This window comes from Vombatus ursinus, unplaced genomic scaffold (genome assembly GCF_900497805.2).
Source record: "Vombatus ursinus unplaced genomic scaffold, bare-nosed wombat genome assembly UNPS02014982.1, whole genome shotgun sequence".
NCBI classification, from domain to species: Eukaryota; Metazoa; Chordata; class Mammalia; order Diprotodontia; family Vombatidae; genus Vombatus; species Vombatus ursinus.
Window position 1 is genome coordinate 169552 of NW_020954760.1, and position 20053 is coordinate 189604.

The 20053-nt window shown below is 45.3% G+C and overlaps 1 protein-coding gene across 1 annotated transcript in view; it reads right to left on the reverse strand.

Moving 5' to 3' along the window:
* Nucleotides 1-20053, reverse strand: part of FRMPD3 (FERM and PDZ domain containing 3) — a 79332-nt gene that overhangs the window by 30268 nt on the left and 29011 nt on the right. Inside the window, exons 3-7 of the mRNA XM_027845579.1 lie at nucleotides 15429-15533; nucleotides 15133-15240; nucleotides 10217-10348; nucleotides 6014-6133; nucleotides 2766-2902 (exon numbers count right to left, since the gene is read on the reverse strand). Of these exons, the coding sequence (XP_027701380.1) occupies nucleotides 2766-2902; nucleotides 6014-6133; nucleotides 10217-10348; nucleotides 15133-15237 (494 nt within the window). The 5' untranslated portion in view covers nucleotides 15238-15240; nucleotides 15429-15533. The remainder of the gene's footprint in view (nucleotides 1-2765; nucleotides 2903-6013; nucleotides 6134-10216; nucleotides 10349-15132; nucleotides 15241-15428; nucleotides 15534-20053) is intronic.

Here is a 20053-nt window from a genome sequence, read left to right on the forward strand (position 1 = left end):
GAAGAGAGAGAGAAGAGAAGAGAGAGAGAGAGAGAGAGAGAGAGAGAGAGAGAGAGAGAGAAGACAGGTGGGGGGGAGGAATAGAAGGTCCTAGCTGTGGAGCTGAAAGGGCCTTCAGAGGCCATCGCGTCCATCCCTCTGCATTTTACATTGGTATGAGGAATCTTCTCACACCCAATGAAATCATAGGTCAAAATCCAAACAATAAAACAAATCCTTAGTCACCTCCCACAAGGGATCATTGTCAGGATCATGGTTGAAAGAGGACTGTGTTATGTAAACCTGAGAGAAAACTGATGCCCAGGGAAGTAACAGGACTTGTAAGGGAAGTTACACATACCTAGTCCAAACTCCTCATTTTACAGATGGGGAAACTGAGGACCAGTGAGAGAAGTGACTGGCCCAAAGTCACATGTCAGATCATTGCTCTAGAGCTGGTGGGGACCTCAGAGGTCATCTGGTCCAATCCCCTCATTTTACAGAGGAGGAAACTGAGGCCCAGGGAAGGGAAGGAACTTGACCACGGTCACATAGGTAAAAGCGGCAGAGGTGGGATGTGAGCCCTGGAGAGAGGTTGAGGTGGGAGAGAGATTGCCAGTAAGATGGCTAAGAGAGGCCAGAAGGCAAAGAGGGACATTTGTATTCAGGAAGGCACGTTCTAAGGCACTGCAGAACTCCACAGGGCTGGGTTGCAGATGAGATCAGGCAGGGAGCCTTGGCCACCACCCCTGCCCCCTAAAGTCTCCTCCTTCTGACCCAGAGCATTTAGTCTCTGTACCACTCCTTGGCTGGGCACTTAATATTTAATAATAATGACAATAAGGAGCCCTCTTGTGGGTAGAGCACTCTCTGGTTTACATAACACAGTCCTCTTTCAGCCATGATCCTGACAACGATCCCTTGTGGGAGGTGACTAAGGATTTGTTTTATTGTTTGGATTTTGACCTATGATTTCATTGGGTGTGAGAAGATTCCTCATACCAATGGCTATCAAAACCTGATCTGGAACTTAGAACCTTAATGGAGTTACCTGGGCCACTGAGCTTAAATTAGTTGCCCAGTATCAGACACAGGGCCAGTGTGTCACAGGTGGGCCTTGAACTCAGGTCTCCTAATTCCCAAGCAAGCCACCCACTAATCTGCATTTCATGATTATGTCTATTTTACAAGTGAAGAAACCTGTGATGTTATGAAGTGATTTGCTCAAGATCTCATGGTCATCAAAGTTGAGGAAACCAACTCCCTCGTTTTACAAAGTAGGAAACTGAGGCCCAGAGAGGTGAGGTGATATACCAAGGTCATAGTTATTAGAGGTAGGATTTGAACCCAGATCCTCTGATTTCCAAGCCCACAGTGTTTCTTATACAGTATCTGTCTACTTCCTGTGAGTCAATGGTGAATCAATGAGGGATAGAGTTCCACTCAATCTCTGGAAACTTCTCTCCTAATTAAATGCTTTTGGGTCCCAATTATGCTACCTCTAGTTTGTTGAAACTGGAAGCTTTTGGAGGGCAATCTTTGTATCCCCAGTGCCTAACACATGGGGTGGAGGAGGGGAACTAAATAAGTGCTGATTGCAGGGGAGCCCCAAGAAGGGAGAGGGTATGACCTCTGCAGATGGGTCACCTAGTCATTCCACCTACACTCTTGCCAACAGGTACATACACTTCTTGTCCTTGAACCTAGCAAATGGTATGACACTTGTGGGGGCACCACCCACCATTTCATAGAAATTGTACCTACTAGGGATAGTGTGACAAATTGTGGTACATGAATGCAATGAATGAATGTAATGAATGTAATGAATGAATGAATGAATGAATGAATGAATGAATGAACAAATGGATGAATGAAAAAGCGTTTATTAAACACTTATGTGCCGAGGACTGGGCTAAGCGCTGGGGATACAGATAGAAAAACCAAGACAATCTGCTCTCAAGGAGCTCACAATCTAATTGGAGGAGACAACATATCAGAGTTCAGCTCTAGGGTGGATGGAAAGGTCTGGAAGCCCTAATGTAGCAACAGGGCAGGTGGCAAGGTCCAAGGGTCCCTTTAGGGGTGCATCAGCAGGTCAGATGACAAATGGTAAGGCCTGGCAGTCCTCCATGTCACCGAAAGGATTGTAGTTGATGATTCCCAGCTCATCCATGTGGTGGGAATGTTGCCCCAGAGATGGAGTCTGGTTGCCCTGGCACCAGGGGACAGGGAAAGGGACCCCTATAGTAGCTGGATGGAATATTGCCATGCCCAAAGGAAAAATGAATATAGGGAGTTATGAGAGAGAGAGGAAGTAAGTAAGTAGGACCAGGGATGATTAAAATAATGTAGAAAAATAGAAAAACAACAGCAAATCAGTAGCAACTAAACACTGTTTAATTATTCTGTCCAAGAAACTTGGCCTGGCAAAGGAGTTGAGAAAAAGCATCTCCTTCCATTCTTGGTAAAATTGGAGGACTATGGGATATTGCATACATCGTATCAATTGTTTCTGCTGAATTGTTTTGCTGTTTTTTGTTTTTTTCTTTGCTACAAGATTACTAGGTGGGGGGTAGTGATGACGGTGGTGAGGGGACGGATTAGGAAGTGAAGGTGATGTAAAAGCAAGTCTACCCAACTTGAGTCAGCCTCTCTCAGAGTGCCCCTTACTCAATGACCTACTCACTTGGGGGCTGTTTTCCTAAATCCTGTTCTATCTTATCCAATGCCCCACCTCTATCCCCACCCCACCCCCAACTCCCTGAAGACCTTTCTGGACAACTCACTCCACATTCTTGAGGGAGAACTTTTGGCTGGGCCGTGCAGCAGAGACAGTAATGTAAATGTGGAGCGCGGCAAGGCCTAAAAGCATCTCAGGCTTGGGGTCCATTCCAAAGCGTTCTCGGATGACATCATTTCGGCTCTGGGAAAGAGGTGAAGAAGGCCTTTAAGCCAGGCCCTTGCCTAGCTAGGCCCAACCTTGCTCCCCCCACCCCCCAACCCTTCCGCTTCCAATGGAAACAATTCACACCTATTCCTAAAATTGGCTTCCCACCCTATGCAGTGCAAAGGCTGCGCCCAGAGTCCAAGTTAAGGCACCAAGTTGTTCACAACATGCTAGAAATGAGAGGGGCAGCTAGGTGATGCAGCGGATAGAGCACCAGCCCTGGAGTCAGGAGGACCTGAGTTCAAATCCAGCCTCAGACACATAACACTCACTAGCTGTGTGACTCTGGCCAAGTCATTTAACCCCAATTGTCTCACCAAAAAAAAAAAAAGAAATGAGAAAGGGTTAGAATGAGAGGAAATCTATTGTTATGTTAAATTGGGGCACACTAGTCAAGGCCACCATGGCTTTTTTCTTGGGCTCTCATAAATGTTTCCTTTTCCCCATCATTCTGGCAAGCCCATGCCCCCTCCTCGCTCCGGTTCCCAGGCAAACATTCCCGGCAGAAGGGGCCCTTATCTCCTATGGGCAGCTAAATTGAATACTTTTGCCTTCAACCCCTCTCCTGCTTAGCAGCAGTTCCCAGGGCTGTGGGCCTCCCAGAAGTTATCACCAAAAGTGGCCTGGAAGGCCCTCCCCACTTTCAGCTCCCCTCCCTTAAAACCTCCTTGCTTCCCATGCCTGAAGGAAAAAGTTCTTAACTATAAATATACCATTGTATTCACTCTACTTTAGAATCCATTGCTCTGGCTAGTGGAGATCTATCCCATCACCATGACCTATCCCTTCTAGCCTAGGGCCACTGAATACCCTGGAGCAATGAAGAAAGGCCTTAGGAGACATTGACCTTGGAGCCTTAAAGCCCACATTAAGGACATCTTCTCCAATTTACTGCTCTCTTCCAAGGCGGCCAGCTTTCTTATGGGGGGGAAATGGAGGCCCTCTCCCTCGCCATCCTGCCTCAATATCCCTATTTCCCTGGGATCTGTGCTAACCACCCATCCACCTAGCCCTATTCCTCAGTCTTGACATGTTGGAAGGGAAAAGAAACCCTTTTCAAAGGACCTTGACCCAGAGCCTGGGCTGTGGAGAAGGGTGAGAGGGGGAGTCCTCCTTCCCCAACCTGAAGGGGAGCCCACAACTGCACACGTGAACAGGGGCAATGCCAACACAAAACCCTACTGCTTGGAGGCCTTGATGCCACTAAGCCTTCCTCCTCCCATAGAACATAAGAATGGGGGGGACTTGTTTCATTTTTGTCCTTGTATCCTACCAGAGAGTCTGGCATGGAGCAGCCCTGCAGCAAATATTTGTTGAATGACCTGTTGACCAGGTTAGTTCCTGCATTTTGTTCAGGTGTCAACGGGGCTAGAGAGGCACCAAAGGGCCAATCTTTTGTTTTTGTTTTATGTGAGGCAATTGGGGTTAAGTGACTTGCCCAGAGTCACACAGCTAGTGAGTGTTATGTGTTTGAGGCTGGATTTGAATTCAGGTCTTCCTGACTCCAGGGCCAGTGCTCTATCCACTGCGCCACCTAGCTGCACCATAATGCGTTTTTTTGGGGGTTTTTTTTTTGGGTGCGGCAAGGCAATTGGGATTAAGTGACTTGCCCAGGGTCACACAGCTAGTAAGAGTCAAGTGTCTGAGGCCAAATTTGAACTCAGGTCCTCCTGACTCCAGGGCTGGTGCTCTATCCGCTGCAGCACCACCTAGCTGCCCCAATCTCGAAAGATAAATCTTGAGAGGGATATAACCGAAGTCTACATTTTCATTAGAGGGGAGGATATGACTTGTGTGTCTGTGCCCACATCTCCATTATGGGCCTAGGAGGCTACCTTGGTAAACTGAAGAAATTAGTTTAGGAAAAGGAAGGAGAAGGGAGGTTGCTACCTAATGGTGGAGACTTTGTGACCTTGAGAAGTAGTATGAAACAAAGACAGCTTCTGGGTATGGTGGCATTTGGGCTCTGTTTTGGTCTAGATCTGTAGTTTCATTAGCATAGGGAACTCCCAGAAAGTGAATTCCCTCTACACCCCCTCTGCAACTTGAGAATCTTTTTTTTTTTTTTTTTTGGTGAGGGCAATTGGGGTTAAGTGACTTGCCCAAGGTCACACAGCTAGTACGCGTCAAGTGTGTACGCGTCAAGTGTTTGGTCTGAGGCCACATTTGAACTCAGGTCCTCCTGACTCCAGGGCCGGTGCTCTATCCACTGAGCCACTTACTGTCCCCAAATAAATTTTTTTTTTTTGCTTTTTTGGTGAGGCAATCAGGGTTAAGCAATTTAAGAATCTTAGAGAGTTGCCTACAGCCCAGAGAGGTTAAGGGGCTTGCCCAGGGTCCCAGAGCCATTTGGTGGGACTTGAACCCAGGCTTTCCTGGCTCTGAAAATATAAAAGTATGCAATCAGGGATCGGCCAGGCAAGACCTTATTGTGATGTCATGTGCCAGATGGAATGGGGCTGCCTAAAAGATGGCAACATTTACGAGAACCCAAGGAAGAGAGTGGCAGAGGTTTGGCCATAGGAGAAACTCCACTGAATATATCTGAATAATAGATTTCTTTTTCTTCTGCCCTATCTCATTTCGAATACAGTGAAAATAACTTGGTGCCTTAAGTTAAGACTATAGGTACCGTGTAGAATAAGAATATCCAAGATATTAAGAGATTAAGGGATATTAAGAGATGTTAGGGCCATTGAAAGCACTCCCTGCTCCTCCAAAACCAATCTCTAATCCCTGTCCCAATGGCCCTTGGTGCCTCTGGGTCAGAGCAGGAGAATGGCCTAGCTGGAGCAAAGGGGAGCTTCCCTCCCCCAGGGATTAGTTCTGATTTTTTTCTTTTCTGCCCAGCAGCCTGAGCACTGGCAGCTGCTTCCTGGGTAGCGCGGACTCCTCCGGATTGAAGCAGCTCCTGCTGCCCTAGCGGAAAGCCCGGAGGAGAAGCTTGAGAGGGCCAGACCTAGCTAGCTGCTTGTCTGCTCTGGGGTTCTGTTGGGCTGTCTTCAAGCCTGCATGCCTGGTTTGCTCACTCTCTGCTTATGCCCCTGCCCCCCCTCCCGTGCCAAGACCCCAGCTTACTTCTCTTACCTGGATATACAGGTACTCAAAAGCAGCGGGATCTTGACGCAGCAGCTCCACGGGGTCTTTGGGAAAGAAGCTCACCCGGAAGAGGCATCTCATACCTTGGTAGTGCGTCCGCTGCACAACCTGAGCAGAGGGGAGAGGAGGAGTCAGGAAGAAGCCAGCACAGCAGCTTGGCAGGGCTGGGGGTGGGGGCCTGGAGAGCTGGCGTGCTGTGTTCCCTAGCCCCTTGGGGGTCTCAGGCAGGGGTGTGCTGAAGCCAGCTGGAACAGAATTGTTGGAACCAGCCAGAACCAGCTCATGAGAGTCCAATGTCAAATTTGTAATATGAGCATTTACACCTTAGGAATCAGAAAATGCTACGAATCAAGGCCTGATTTATTGGGATCGTCTGGACTTAAGAAAGTGACCAATGTTAATAGTGTAGATGAAACAGAAAAGTGTGTCCTGCATCCATTTGTTCCCAGAGAGCTGGTTGTTAAATGGTTTCTTTGCTAACACACCACTTACTGGTCAGGTCTGAGCTACACCCAGGGGGAAAGAAAGGACAAGTGTCAGGGGAGCCAATAGGTCAAAGAATCACAGATCCAGAGCTTGGCTGGCTTGGGAGGCCAAAGATCTGGGTTCAGATCTTGTCTCTGCCACATTCTATCTGTATGCCTTGGTCAAGATCCTGCCTAGAGTCATAGGGAGGAAAGCAGCGGAGTCGGAATTCAAACTCTGGTCCAGGGACCCAACTCATGCCTGCCATGGCAGTTTGGAATCAAGTCACAAAATGAGAGCAGAAATATATAGTATCAGCAGGAGTACATGGTATCTGAGAACTTTCTTCTTCGCTAGCTAAATCTAAGCCATGGCACATCAGGAAGGATTCTGAAATTTGCCTGCTGTGAAGCTACTGCCATAGCTCAGAAGACCCCCTACCTTAGGGCCTTCTGAGTCATGTCAGACCTCAACAATAGCCGGTGGGCATGGGGTGACCTGACTGAGAGAACTTCTTTTATTGTATTTATTTATTTTTTAGGCAGTTGGGGTTAAGTGACTTGCCCAGGGTCACACAGCTAGTAAGTGTCAAATGTTTGGTCTGAGGCCGGATTTGAACTCAGGTCCTCCTGACTCCAGGTCTGATGCTCTATCCACTGCAGTGCCACCTAGCTGCCCCTGAGTGAGCTTATTTTAAACCTCCTCCAGGAAGCAAAAAGCCTCTTGGGGAGGTTGGGCTGCCCAGCTTGTGGTTTTCCAACAGACCCTTTGATCTTCATAAGCTGAGAGCTAGGGAGGACCCCAGAGGCCCTCTAGTCCAAATCACTTGTTTCACAGATGAGGAAATTGAGGCCCAGGGAGCTTAAGGTGACTTACCCAAGGTCACACATAGGATCCCAGTTCTAGAGCTGAAAGGGACCTCAAAGATCATCTAGTACAACCCTCCTTATTTTACACCAAAAGGAAACTGAGGCCCAGAGAGTTTAAGGTGACTTGCTAAAGGTCACAGGGCTAGAACTGTAGATTAGAGCTGGAAGGAACCTCAGAAGTCACATCAGTGCAAGATCATGGCAAATAGTCAGTCAACAAACATTTATTAAGCAGCTTCTATGTGAAATAGACCAGAAGAAGGCTAGCGAAGGGCACATAATCTTGAGAGTCCAAAAAGAGATAAGAATGATGTCTCTATAGGCTGGTGAGCTTTCCATCAACTAGCAGAATCCTAGAATAGATTCCTAAAGGGACAGCTAGTGATCATCTACAAAAGGAAATGGTACTTGACATACTGGTTCATTAAGAGCTACGTTAGACCAATCTCATTCCCCTATCCTGGGAGATTAGGGGAGCATTTGAGATGAGCTTGTCCTGAAATTGCCATAAAGTCTCTCACACTCTCCTTGGGACCAGACAACATCATTAGGTGGGTTGGGAACTGGCTCATTGACGAGAACCCAAGAGTAGTTAACAATGATATGATGTCAGCTTGAATGAAAACCTGTAGTGGAAAACTCTAGGGAACTGTACTGTGTAACATTTTTATTAATGACTTGGACAAAGGCCAATTTGATTGCTTATCCAATTTGCAGATGATACACAGCTGGGAGAGATTAAAACAACTGAGACTTCACCTCACACCCAGCAAATTGACAAAGATGAGAAAAAATGGGAACAGTCAATGTCGGAGGGGCTACTAAGCAGACAGGCATACTAATATTCTGCTAATGGAGCCGTGAGTTGGGCCAACCATTTTGGAAAACCATCTGGAATTAATTATTTGAGAAAAGTGTTTAAAATGTTCATAACGGTTGACCCAGTGATCACAATACTGGGCATATGCCTACAAGAAGGTCCCACATATGCCCAGATATTCATGGCAACCCTTTTGGGGGTGGGCAAAAACCTAGAAACTGAGAGGGTGCCCATTAATTTCAGAATTGCTAGACAAAATGTGGTATCTGAATGTGATGGGTTATTATGCAGTAATAAACGACAACTATGAGGGGTTCAAAGAATCATGGGAAGATTTTATGATCTGATGCAAAGTGGAGTAACTAGAAGAACAAGCTTAATGATCACAGGCACATCAATGAAAAAGATCACAGAAAGGAAGACGCTCAGCTCTTGAGTAACTGTAATAACAATCTTGATTTCAAAGAACATATAATAAAACATTCCTCCTCACTTCTTGGTAGAGAGATAGGAGACCACAAGAGCAGAAATGTGCATCCTTGGTCAGATGTGGCCACTGCATCTGTTGTTTTTGCTTATAATGGTTGTTCTTTGTTGCAAGAGAGGGATTGATTACAACTGAAATGACTGATATCAAAGCAAAAGGCATCAATAAAGCTTACTAAAATAAGTCCCAAAGCTGGGAGGAGGATAACTAACATGTCAGATGACTTCTTTGAAAAGATCTAATACACTGGACCAAACCAAACCAAAAAAATGACATTCAACAGAGATAAATGTAAAGTCTTACACTTGGGGTCAAAAAAAAATCAACTTCCCATGTGTGAAAACAGGGGAGATGTGGGCTTGATATCCATTCATACAGAAAAAGTCTAGTGGACCATAATCTCAATAAGAATCAACAGGAAGGACACTGATAAGCTTGGGAGTATCCAGAGGTAGACAGGAAAGGATGAAGGAATTGAAGATATTTAGCCTGGAGAAGAGAAGGCTTACTTAGCTAGGACAATATCACAGTCTTCAAGTATCTGAAGGGGAGGAGAGATTGGACTTATTCTGGTTGGCCCCAGCGGGCATGGAATAATGGTGGTAGCATGCAGAGAGAGGTAGATTTAGGACTGATCTCAGCAAAAATGATTCTCTGAATTCAAAGAGTAGAATGGGCTTCATTAGGATAAGAAGTTGTTGACCACGTTTTGGTGGACTTCAAAGTAGAGGCTGGAGGACCATTTGCGTGAATGAAAAAAGGCTTTTGTCAAATGTGCCAAGAATGTGCAAATGTGCCATGTGCCAAGAATTGTGCCAAGTTTGGGGGCTACAAATTCTAATAGAGGGAGACATACACATACAGCTCCAGAGCATATGGGAAGGCCCCATGGTGCTTAGGGTACAGCAGCAAAGTAGGTGGTAATACCTCTTCTTTGATATCATTTTTACTTGTTATGAATGTTATAAAAGAGACTCCTGCACAACTATAAGTTGAACTAGATCAGTGGTGTCAAATTCAAATAGCAAACCCTATAGAAGCATCCCTGTGGCCACACGTTGACTTAGAAAACCACATATTAACATTAGCTATACTCTATTGCATTTCCATTTTTTTTATTAAATATTTTTCAATTCTATTTTAATCTGGTTAGGGTCCACAAAGGAGTGTTGCCTGAGGGTGGTGTGTTTGCCACTTCTGTACAAGATGGTTTCTGAGCTTTTGTCCAGCTGTGAGATTTTTTTCATTCTAAATATCACAGCTCTGCTGAGGGAATCTCATAGGTAGGTAGAAAAGAGAAATGCCTATCTTTCCTAACTTGGTTCCTTAGGTGATCCTGAGAATCCCTTAGATCCGTCCCCATCCTACTTCCACACCCACCCTAAACCTCCACCTAGAAATGGGATCTCCATGGTCTCTTAAGGGTAGATGGGATACCAATGGGCTGCTCATTGGAGCTCTAGGGACAAGATTCCAAGACTGGCTGTCCTCCTCAGGCCCACTTTTCCAGGAGGGACCCTATACAAACTACAACAAGAGGAGTCACTTACATGGGCCAGGGGCTGCTTGTCCTGGAGAAGCAGGAACTTGTGGCTCTGTTCTGGGCTTGCATACTCCAGGACGAGAGCAAAGTGTTCGATGTACCTTAGGGAGAGGCGGTCCTGTAATGTCATCATCACATCCTGAGGAAGAGAAGATAAAGGCCTGAGGGGTTGACCTTTGCCTACTCTGCTGTTCTAATAATTAATTCCTGGGAAAGGAAGAAAGAAAGAAAGAAAAAAAGAAAGAAAGAAAGAAAGAAAGAAAGAAAAAAGAAAGAAAGAGAAAGGAAGGAAAAAAAGGAAAGGAAAGGAAGGAAGGAAGAAAGAAAGACAAAAAGAAAGAGGAAAGAAGGAAGGAAGGAAGAAAAAAAGGAAAGGAAAGGAAGAAAGGAATGAAGGAAGAAAAAAGAAGGAAAGAAAGAAAGACAGAGAAAGGCCCAAGAAAAGAGAGACAGACAGAAGGGGTACTAGACCTTCTCTGGTGGAACTGGCCCTATGAAGCAGGATCCGGCTAGTGACCCAGGCTGCTTGGTTGTCAAAGCCAAGGATTCTGCTCATCACTAAGTGCTCTGAGCTCTAGACAAGCACATAAGCCTAGGGATAGAGTGGCGCTCAGAGGCATGACAAAGGCTAGCTTAGGAACAGGGTACTGGGCAAGAGCAAGGGGCTTTGGGCAAGCTAAGAAGCCAAGAACTGAAACATCCCTTTTGCTGCCCACTGAGAGCTGTTTAGCCAGCCAACTGAATGTTCAGGGTAGATGCTGGAAAATATCACCCTGTCTCATATTAGTTGTTGCAGGGCAGGTGCTGCTTGGAATTGCTAGAGGGAGTTTCCTCATCAGGAGCTGTCTTAGACCAAAGAAATCACAGGTGCAGACCATTACACAGGTAAATCACAACCGAGCCAATGTTGCTGGAGCTGAGACAGGGGCAGATGAGATTTTCAGCCCATTTAGCACTGGGAACCTGGACAGCCAAGCCAAGCGTTGCCAACGAAAGTTACAAGCTTAATGGCTCCCAGGCCATGCTGTCAGCTTACCCAGGCACCTCTCAGATACAAGTGCCTTGGCAGCCTGTCAAAGTGCCAATGAGCAGCCAACTGCACCCGCCATGAAGCTGGAGCCAGAGCCATGGCCAGAGGCCGCGCCCTACAGCCACTGGAGGCAATGGTTAACAGGAGGTTGGGGGAGTGCAAGGAAAGAAAATCTGAGAAGCCATCCAATGCCACAGAGACCCAAGAGCACAGTCACAGGCACCGAAACTGAGAAATCTAGAGATGGAAGGGACCAACCCCCTTGTTTTACACAGGAGGAAACTGAGGCCTTGCTCAAGGTTCCACATGAGAGTAGTCAGCTTCTTCATTTTACAGAGGAAAAAAATGAGGCAACAGAAACCAAGGAGCTCAGAGATTCTTCCCACTCAATATACATGCAAATTGAACTCTGACCTTGGGGGTGAACAGGTATCCCCTGCTTCAATAAGCTATTGACTATTTGGCCTCTTCCACAGATTGAGGCAAATATTCAATGATGTCGCAGAACTGTGGTGGAGCCCTTAGCCCATATCCCTAAATGCGGGGAAGGCCAAGGAGTCAATCTGAAACTGTCTATCATTCCAGATTGGTTCTGTAGCTACTGTCCTTTCACTGACTCCAGAGTTAGGCCTAAAGCCATCTAGGAAGCTCCTGGTTCAATCTGTCCGTGTTAGGAATTCCAGAGGAGCTTAGACTCGCATGGTATGGGGCCTGAAATCCCTCCACCTGCCCCAGGTTTCCCCAGATCAGCAGGACAGCCATGGACCACCATGAGGGCCATCAAGGAAACTGTCTGTGGCTTTGGTTCCCATCTGTGCCTCCAGGAAGACATTGTGTATGTAAGAGTGTGTATGTATATATGTGTATATCATCCAGTTAACCCATATTTACGTAGCTATACAAACTAATATTTAGTTTAAAATCTAAAATGAATATTTTAATATTCAATATCAAGGTTTTATAATATCTTTGATATTTTAATATTTAAAGTAATATTTTGTATATATACAGACTGATATACACATTAGTTTGTGTGTGTATAGATATATATATATGCATATATATAAGTTTGTATGTATACAAACTAATATGGGTCAACAGGATGATACATACATTCATACAAATATGTATATATGTATGTATATATCATCCTGTTAACCCATATTTATGTGTGTGTATGTATATATGTATATATGTGTATATGTGTATATACATATATATGTATATGTATGTATGTGTGTATATAGATAGATAGATAGATAGATAGATTTGTTGTTATTAAGTCATTTTAGTTGTATCAATTCTTTGTGACCCCACTTAGGGTTTTCTTGGCAAAGATACTACTGTGGTTTGCCATTTCCTTCTCATTCTGCTGATGAGGAACTGAGGCAAACAGGGTGAAGTGACTTGCCAAGGAAGGCACAGCCAGTAAGTGTCTGAGACCAGATTTGAATTCAGCAAGATCAGTCTTCCTGGGGCAGCTACGTGGTACAGTGGATAGAGCTCTGGCCTTGGAGTCAGGAGGACCTGAGTTCAAATCTGGCCTCAGACACTTGACAGTCACTAACTGTGTGACTCTGGGCAAGTCACTTAACCCCTATTACCTCACCAAAAAGAAAAAAAAAAAAGGTTCACTCTTCCTGACTCCAGGCCCGGTGCTCTATCCACTGCAGCGCCACCTAGCTGCCACTATATATATACACACAAATTAATTAGTATTATTTACATATGTATATGTGTATATATATATATATATATATATATATACACAAACTAAATATGGGTCAACAGGATGATACATACATATATATATACATACATACACACACACATATATACACACACACAGATATGTATATATCCATGTGTATCATCCTGTTGACCCATATTTAGTTTGTCGTCCACTAAAACAAACAAACGGATCTCTTGGTGTCAATTTCCTCATCTGTTCAGTCACGTAAAAAGGAACAGAGGGAAAAGGATGCTATTTACAAAGCAGATACTGTGCCAAGCACTTTTACAAATAATATCTCATTTGATCCTCACAACAACCTTGGGAGGTAGGTGCTGTTATTATCCCCATTTTACAGTTGAGGAAACAGAGGCAAACAGAGGTGAAGTGACTTGCCCAGGGTCACAAAGCTAGTAAGTATCTGAGGTCAGAGTTGAACTTACATCCTCCTGATTCCAGGCCCAGCATTCTATACAATGTGCTTCTAAAGCACTATGCAAGCCTTAAAATATTATATAAATATTAGTTATATTTATCCCTATCAAATTTCAACTTATTTGGTTCAACTCAATTTTCTGGCCTATCGAGATTGTGATTGTTATTGAGATCTTTTTGGATCCTGCCTCTTGTCCTTTAACTTGTTAGCTATCTCTTCTTGCTTTGCATCCCTGGCAAATCTGATAAACATGCCATATGGAATTAGGTCAGATCCCTGGGGCACTCCACTGCAGACCTCTTTCCAAGCTGATCTTGAACCATTAATGACTACCCTTTGGGTCCCAGTTATCCAACCAGTTTTAAAGCCACCAGTTATACTATCACCTAAGCCCATATCTCCCCAACTTGTCAACAGGACTCTTGTCAAATGCTATGCTAAAAATCTAGGCAAATTCTATTGACAAAATTCCACCGATTGGTCCAAAAAAGGAAAAAAAAAAAAGAAAACAAGGTTAGTCAGGTACAAGTCTTCCTTGATGAAGTCCTTTTCTGTAACCATTCCCCACCCCTTTCTTTATTTTCAGATCCTAACCATTCCTTTAATAAACATTTTCTACAATTTTGCCAAGTCAAGCTCACTGTAGTTTGCAGAAGTTAATTTCTTAATCCTTTTTGAAAATCCAAACAATAAACATTTTCCCTTCTCTGTTCCTGTGCACCTCTCTTTTTCTCCATGATCTTTCAAACATCACTGACTGTAGGCCTTTCAGCATGGGGGAGTGCCATTTACCTGCATCTGCACTCTTAAATTCAGCAAAAGCAGCTAGCTTCTCTCTTGCTCTCTCTCCCTACATACGCTGGGTTCCAACTTTCTATTAGCTATTTTGGTCTGTTCTTTCTAGTCCAAATGTCATTCTCTTTGGCAGAGAAAACAAAAGCCAACTAAGAGCTGAGCTGTCTCTCTGCAATCCCCACACCATTCCCTCCCTTCTTTAATCTGCTGCTTTGCCCCAATCCTGACTATCATCTTAAAAAACAAAACAGGGAAAGCTAGGTGGTGCAGTGAATATAGCACCGGCCCTGGAGTCAGGAGGACCTGAGTTCAAATCCGACCTCAGACACTTGATACTTCCTAGCTGTGTGACCCTGGGCAAGTCACTTAACCTCATTGCCTAGCCAAAACAAACAAAAAAAAAACCCTGGCACATAGCAGGTACTATATACATCTTAGCTATTACTGTTATTATTACTAGCATGCCATATAAACCAAACATACTCTATTGGGAACAGCTTAATGTCCCTCCCCCATTTCAATGTGCATACATGCCAACAATTTCCTGTGCCATTCTTTTGTAAGTCATCTTGGCACAATTTGCAGTCAAAGAACCTGGGTTCAAATCCTGCCTCTGACATTTACTACCTGTGTGACCTTGGGCCAGTCCCTTCCTCTCCCTGGGCCTCAGTTTCCCCCTCAGTAGAATGAGGGGGTTGGATTAGATGACCTCGGAGGGCCCTTCCAGCTCTAGGTCTGGGACACCATGCATCCTTGTACATACACCCATCCCCATCCCAGACTCCTTGCCACTGAGTTCTGGCTGAGATAGATAGCATAGCATGACTGAAGAGCGGGTGCCTAGAAGCCAGCCAGAGCTACCCCCATTTTTTTTCTCTGCACCCCTCAACCCAGTTGCATCCAGATTTGAGACAAAAGGAGAACCCGTACCTTGACAGTTGTTCGGCCATCAAACGTGAAGGACTTGATCTGTCCATTCTCTAAGAACACCTTCAAGACATTGGGGATGAGGAGGAGGGCTTCTTTCTTCAACATGTCCTGGAAAAAAACAGGGAGGGGATGGAGAAAAGAGGGGGGAAGCAAGGTTTCCAAGGTAGAAATGGGGATGGGGTGAGAAAAGAGAAAGAAGGAAGAAAAGGATAGAGACAAGCCAGAGCAGATGGGGAGAAAGGGAAGAGCCGCAAAGCTAAGATCCCCATCCAAAGGTCAGTCAAAGTGGAACTCACTGGATCTTTTTTGCTTGCTGTGACCTTCTGAGAACTGGACCTTTAGAGGACTGGACCTCCGCTCAGCCTTCTTAGCAGCTGCTAAGATAAAGGCTGATTCCGGGGCTGAAAAGAGAACAAGGCACCGTTAGGTGGTCAATATCCTTCACATGCCACAGATGACTTAGAGACAACTCTGTCTTTTAAATCAATGGGCCAATCAGCAGGTATTCATCGAACACCTCCTAATGGCCCTAGGCTAAATCTTAGGCAATTTCTGTGTGCTTGAGGAAAACGTGACTTAGTAGAGTTTGGGGGAAGAGAAACCATTTCTGTGAGTTTCTTGTTTTTATAGTACCTACATTCCCAAATATATCTCCCTTTCTCCTACCCAGTGTTGTAACCAAAAATAAGAAAAAGCCCCCAAACCAGGCCAGCCAAAGTCATCAGCACATTAACTAACAGCATATACAGCGTTCCACATCCATTGGCCACCACTCTGCAAAGAAGGGAAGGAGCTGCATTCCTCTGTCTCCTCTCTGGGACCGAGTTGGGTCAGCACAATTCCACAACCTTCAATTCCAAGTGGCCATAGCTGCCCTTTTTTCCATCTGCACCGCTGTAGCCATCATGTATATTGTTTTTCAGGTTCTGCTGACTTCTAGGACAGTTTGTATAACACACTGCCTCTCCACCCTTCTTCCCATTCATCAAAGAATCCCATTTCTTCCTACACGTATGAGGGCAAATTCCTCATGTTAAAGATCCCCACCGAATATCCTTTTCGAATGATGAATGCACCTGCTGCTAGGTTTGGATGGGGGGGGCACCTGGGTTCATCTGTACAATGGTTCTTGTTTCATGTAGAGGCAAGACTACCAAAGCACTTCCCAGTTATTGCCCCATTCATCTTTCACACACTACTGGTCCTGACAGGTAGGTACAGGGCCAATATTAGCTTAGAGGTGGAAGAAGCCTGGCCTTGGGTAATGATTTTTCCTGAGTTATACCACAAGGGAGTGGAAGGCATCATACACATAGGCTCTACATTATTGTTGCCTGTCAGAGAAAAGCTATTGGGGAGGGCTCAACAGCAGGGAGGTAGGTATATTTGGGGAGCGGACCTTGGAACCCCAATGTAGAAGCTGCATGGGAATAAGTCAATTCAATAAGCTTTTATGAATACCATACTATATGTCAGGCACTATAATGGGTGCTGAGGATACCTAGACATAAACAAGGTGGGAGAGCAATCCCGGCCTGGAGGACAGACTGTACAAAGACATGGAGACCAGAGATGGACTATTGGGTCAGGAAAACGGCATGTGGAATTTGAAATCATTCTGGAAGGTAGATTGGGGACAGGTTGTTAAGGGCTTTAAATAGCAAACAGAGGATTTAGTATTTAATCCTAGCAGCCCCCGAAGACTTTTGAACAGGTTGTGATGTGGTCTGACCTGTGCTTTAGGAATAGAAATTTGGCAGCTGTGGGATGGATGGATAGATCAGAGGGGGAGTAAAACACAGATTCCAAATGGAAGGTCCCCAAATTTCCTGTTTGGTGATGCCATCGACCCCCATAATAATCCACCAGGCTTACTTAACAAAATCTATGGTCATTTGAAGCCATGTGCCTAAAATACTATCAGTCATGGTCGATGTGATGGCTACTTTCACTAAATTGCATCCCTCTCCTTTTTTTTCCCCCTTTTGTATTCTTTGTTACAAGGGCTGGCTGGCATGAGGAGAGGAGGAGAAGGCAAACAATCAAAAAAGAAAGGGGATGATGTAAAAACCCCAGAAGACGTCAATAGATATTAATGATTTTTTTAAAAAGAAAAATCAGCCCAGCAATTCATACAGGAAAACTCAAGTGCAAAGAGAAGAGCAGACCTCCAGTATCCAGATCTCGGATAGACACTGCAGACAGACAGTGAGCCAGGGCCCAGGATGGAAAAGAAGCTACAGAAACTGGGTGACTAGGCAATATTAGCGATATTCTCCTGCTGATGTTCCAGGGTTGGAAATCAGGCAATACCACCTCTCTGGAGGATCCAAATTACACAGGACCCAAAGGGCAACGGAAATGAGCACAGTGGGTGTACGTAGGCTGCAGCACATTACCAACTATCACATGGGGAAAAATTGTGCAAAAGGACATCATTAAAAGCATGCGTGATCAGAAAAGGTCAGCTAGGGAAAGTGAGGGATGATGGATGGCATAGCCTGAATGTTGTATGAGCAGCCACGATTCTCTCTTTAAAAAACAGAGTCGGGCCTGCAGGGCCCAGAGTGGATCTTCAATAGGAGATCTGCTAGAAGAAACAGACACAGATTGTACAAGATGGAAGAAAGCATGGGTGAGCTGTGATGGCCACCAGTGGATGGAAATACTTAACATGGGCTTCAGAGGCATAAAGAACTGGCCAGCAGCAGCAGGGGGAGGCACAGAACAACCCAAGTAAGAAGCAGAAATGGTCTCTGCTACCCTGAGCCACTATGGCAGGTGTGGTGGTCTCAGAATGGCCAAAGATTAGGCATACGATGGTTTGGCTTCCTCCCTCCCTCTGCCCCTCCAAATGACCCAGAGGCACAATTAGCCAATAATCTTCACCAAACTTTTCCCATGTGCCTTCAGGGTTCAATTAGGGGGCTGGGAGGGCAGATCCTCATGGCCCCCCCCTAAACTTCCTCCACTTCCCTAGTGGAGTCTGCTGCCCATTTCATCACCACCTGTGCCCTCAGGGAGATTACAATCAGATCAAGTTCCTGGGGTCTTTCCCTTGCCCACTGACAGATGACAACACAGCCCAATGAATGACATGTCTATAGTACTCTAAGGTTCACAAAGCGCTTAAGCATTGATATCCCTGTTTTAGAGATGAATAAACCAATGCTCACAGAATGAAGTGGCATGCCCAGAGTCCCATCTCTTCTCTCTACTCCCATAGTCACCAATCTGACGGTTCAGGCCATCAATATCTCTCCCCTGGACGATTGCAATAGTTTTCCAATTGGCTTCCCAGCCTCCGGTCCTCCTTCCAATCCAGCTCCCAAAGTGATTTTTCCCAAAGACTAAGGGACTGGAACCAGCTCAAACTACCTCATGAGAGCTGATTGTTAAATTTTCAGTGAGCATTTATCAGCAAATATTATGAATCAGGGCTTGATATATTGTTTTGTTGGTTATCTAGACTTAAGAAAGTGATGGAGAAAATGTTAATGACTCAGATTAAACTGAAACGTGGACATTTTCTCTCAGAGAGCTGGTTGTTAAATATTTACCAGCACACTGCTGTTTGAAGTCCAGGTTTGACCATGTTGCTCCCCTACTTTATGGACTCCACTCGTCCCCTATTACCTCCAGGACCAAATTTCCCATCTTCCTGCACATCACGCTCCTTCATATATGCTCAGTGAGCCACACTGGCCTTTCTTGATATTCCGATCAGATGACACCTCATCTCCCATCTCCAAGTCTTTGCACAGGCTGCCCTGTGCACAACATCTTTTGCCTCTTCACCTTTTCCTTATAGATTCCCTAGTTTCCTTTAAGGCTTAACTCAAAATTGTCACATTTATACATGAAGTCTTTCCTGGTCCCCTAGCTGCTAGTGCCTAACCCTCAAAGTTACCTTGTACCTCTGTAACCTGGCACACAGTAGATTCTTGGTAAGCGTTTGTTGATTGATTGGATTGGATTGAACTGATTGGTCCCATGAACATTCCAGGTGGGATGTCCCTTAGTCCTTACATGAGAGGAATGGGTGAGTGATGGTATACCACCAGAGTCCTGGAGGTCATTCCTGCCCATCGCTGACATTGCTGTAGGCCGTTACAATGTGCAAAGCTATCATCTCATTTGAGCCTCAAGCCAGCCCTGTCCACTAGGTACTGCAGGTAGTATACCCATTTTACAGATAATAAAACCAAGGAGCAAGAGGTTAAGTGACTTGTACATGGCCATACAGCTAGACTGTCTCTGTCAGAAGTGGGATTCAGCCCCATGGGCTTGCTGATCTGTCTCACACTCCCCCCTTCTTCTCTGTTATAGGCTAATTGCAAATTTGTATATATTCATGTGTTCAACAAGCACTCCACCAAAGGATCCTAGTGTGGGGATTTCACTGATTTAGTTCTCTGCTTAGGTGGACAGCCTGTTGTTTCAAGTGCACATTCTGCCCCCCCCCCAATCTCCCTCTTTCTTTGTCTTTGTTTCTCTTCTCTTTTCTTCTGTCTCCCTCTGTCCCTCTCTCTCTGTCCCTTTCTCTTGCTGTCTCTCTCCCTCCCTCTCTCTCCCCTCACTCTCTTTCTGTGTCCCTGTCTCTCTCTCACTCCCTTTCTCTTGCTTTCTTTTCTCTCTCTGTCTCTCTCCCCCTCCCTCCCTTTCTCTGTCTCCTCCTCTCCTCTCTCTCTTTGTCTATCTCTGTCTCTCTCCCTCTCCTTTCCTCCCTCTCTGTTTCCCCCCCCTCACTCTTTGTCTCTCTCTCTGTCTCTTTCTTTTGCTCTGTCTATCTCTGTCTCTCTCCCTCTCCCTCCCTCCCTCTGTCCCTCTCTCTGTCTCCCCCCCCCTCTCACTCTTAGTCTCTCTCTCTCTGTCCCTTTCTTTCGCCCTGTCTATCTCTGTCTCTCTCCCTCTCCCTCCC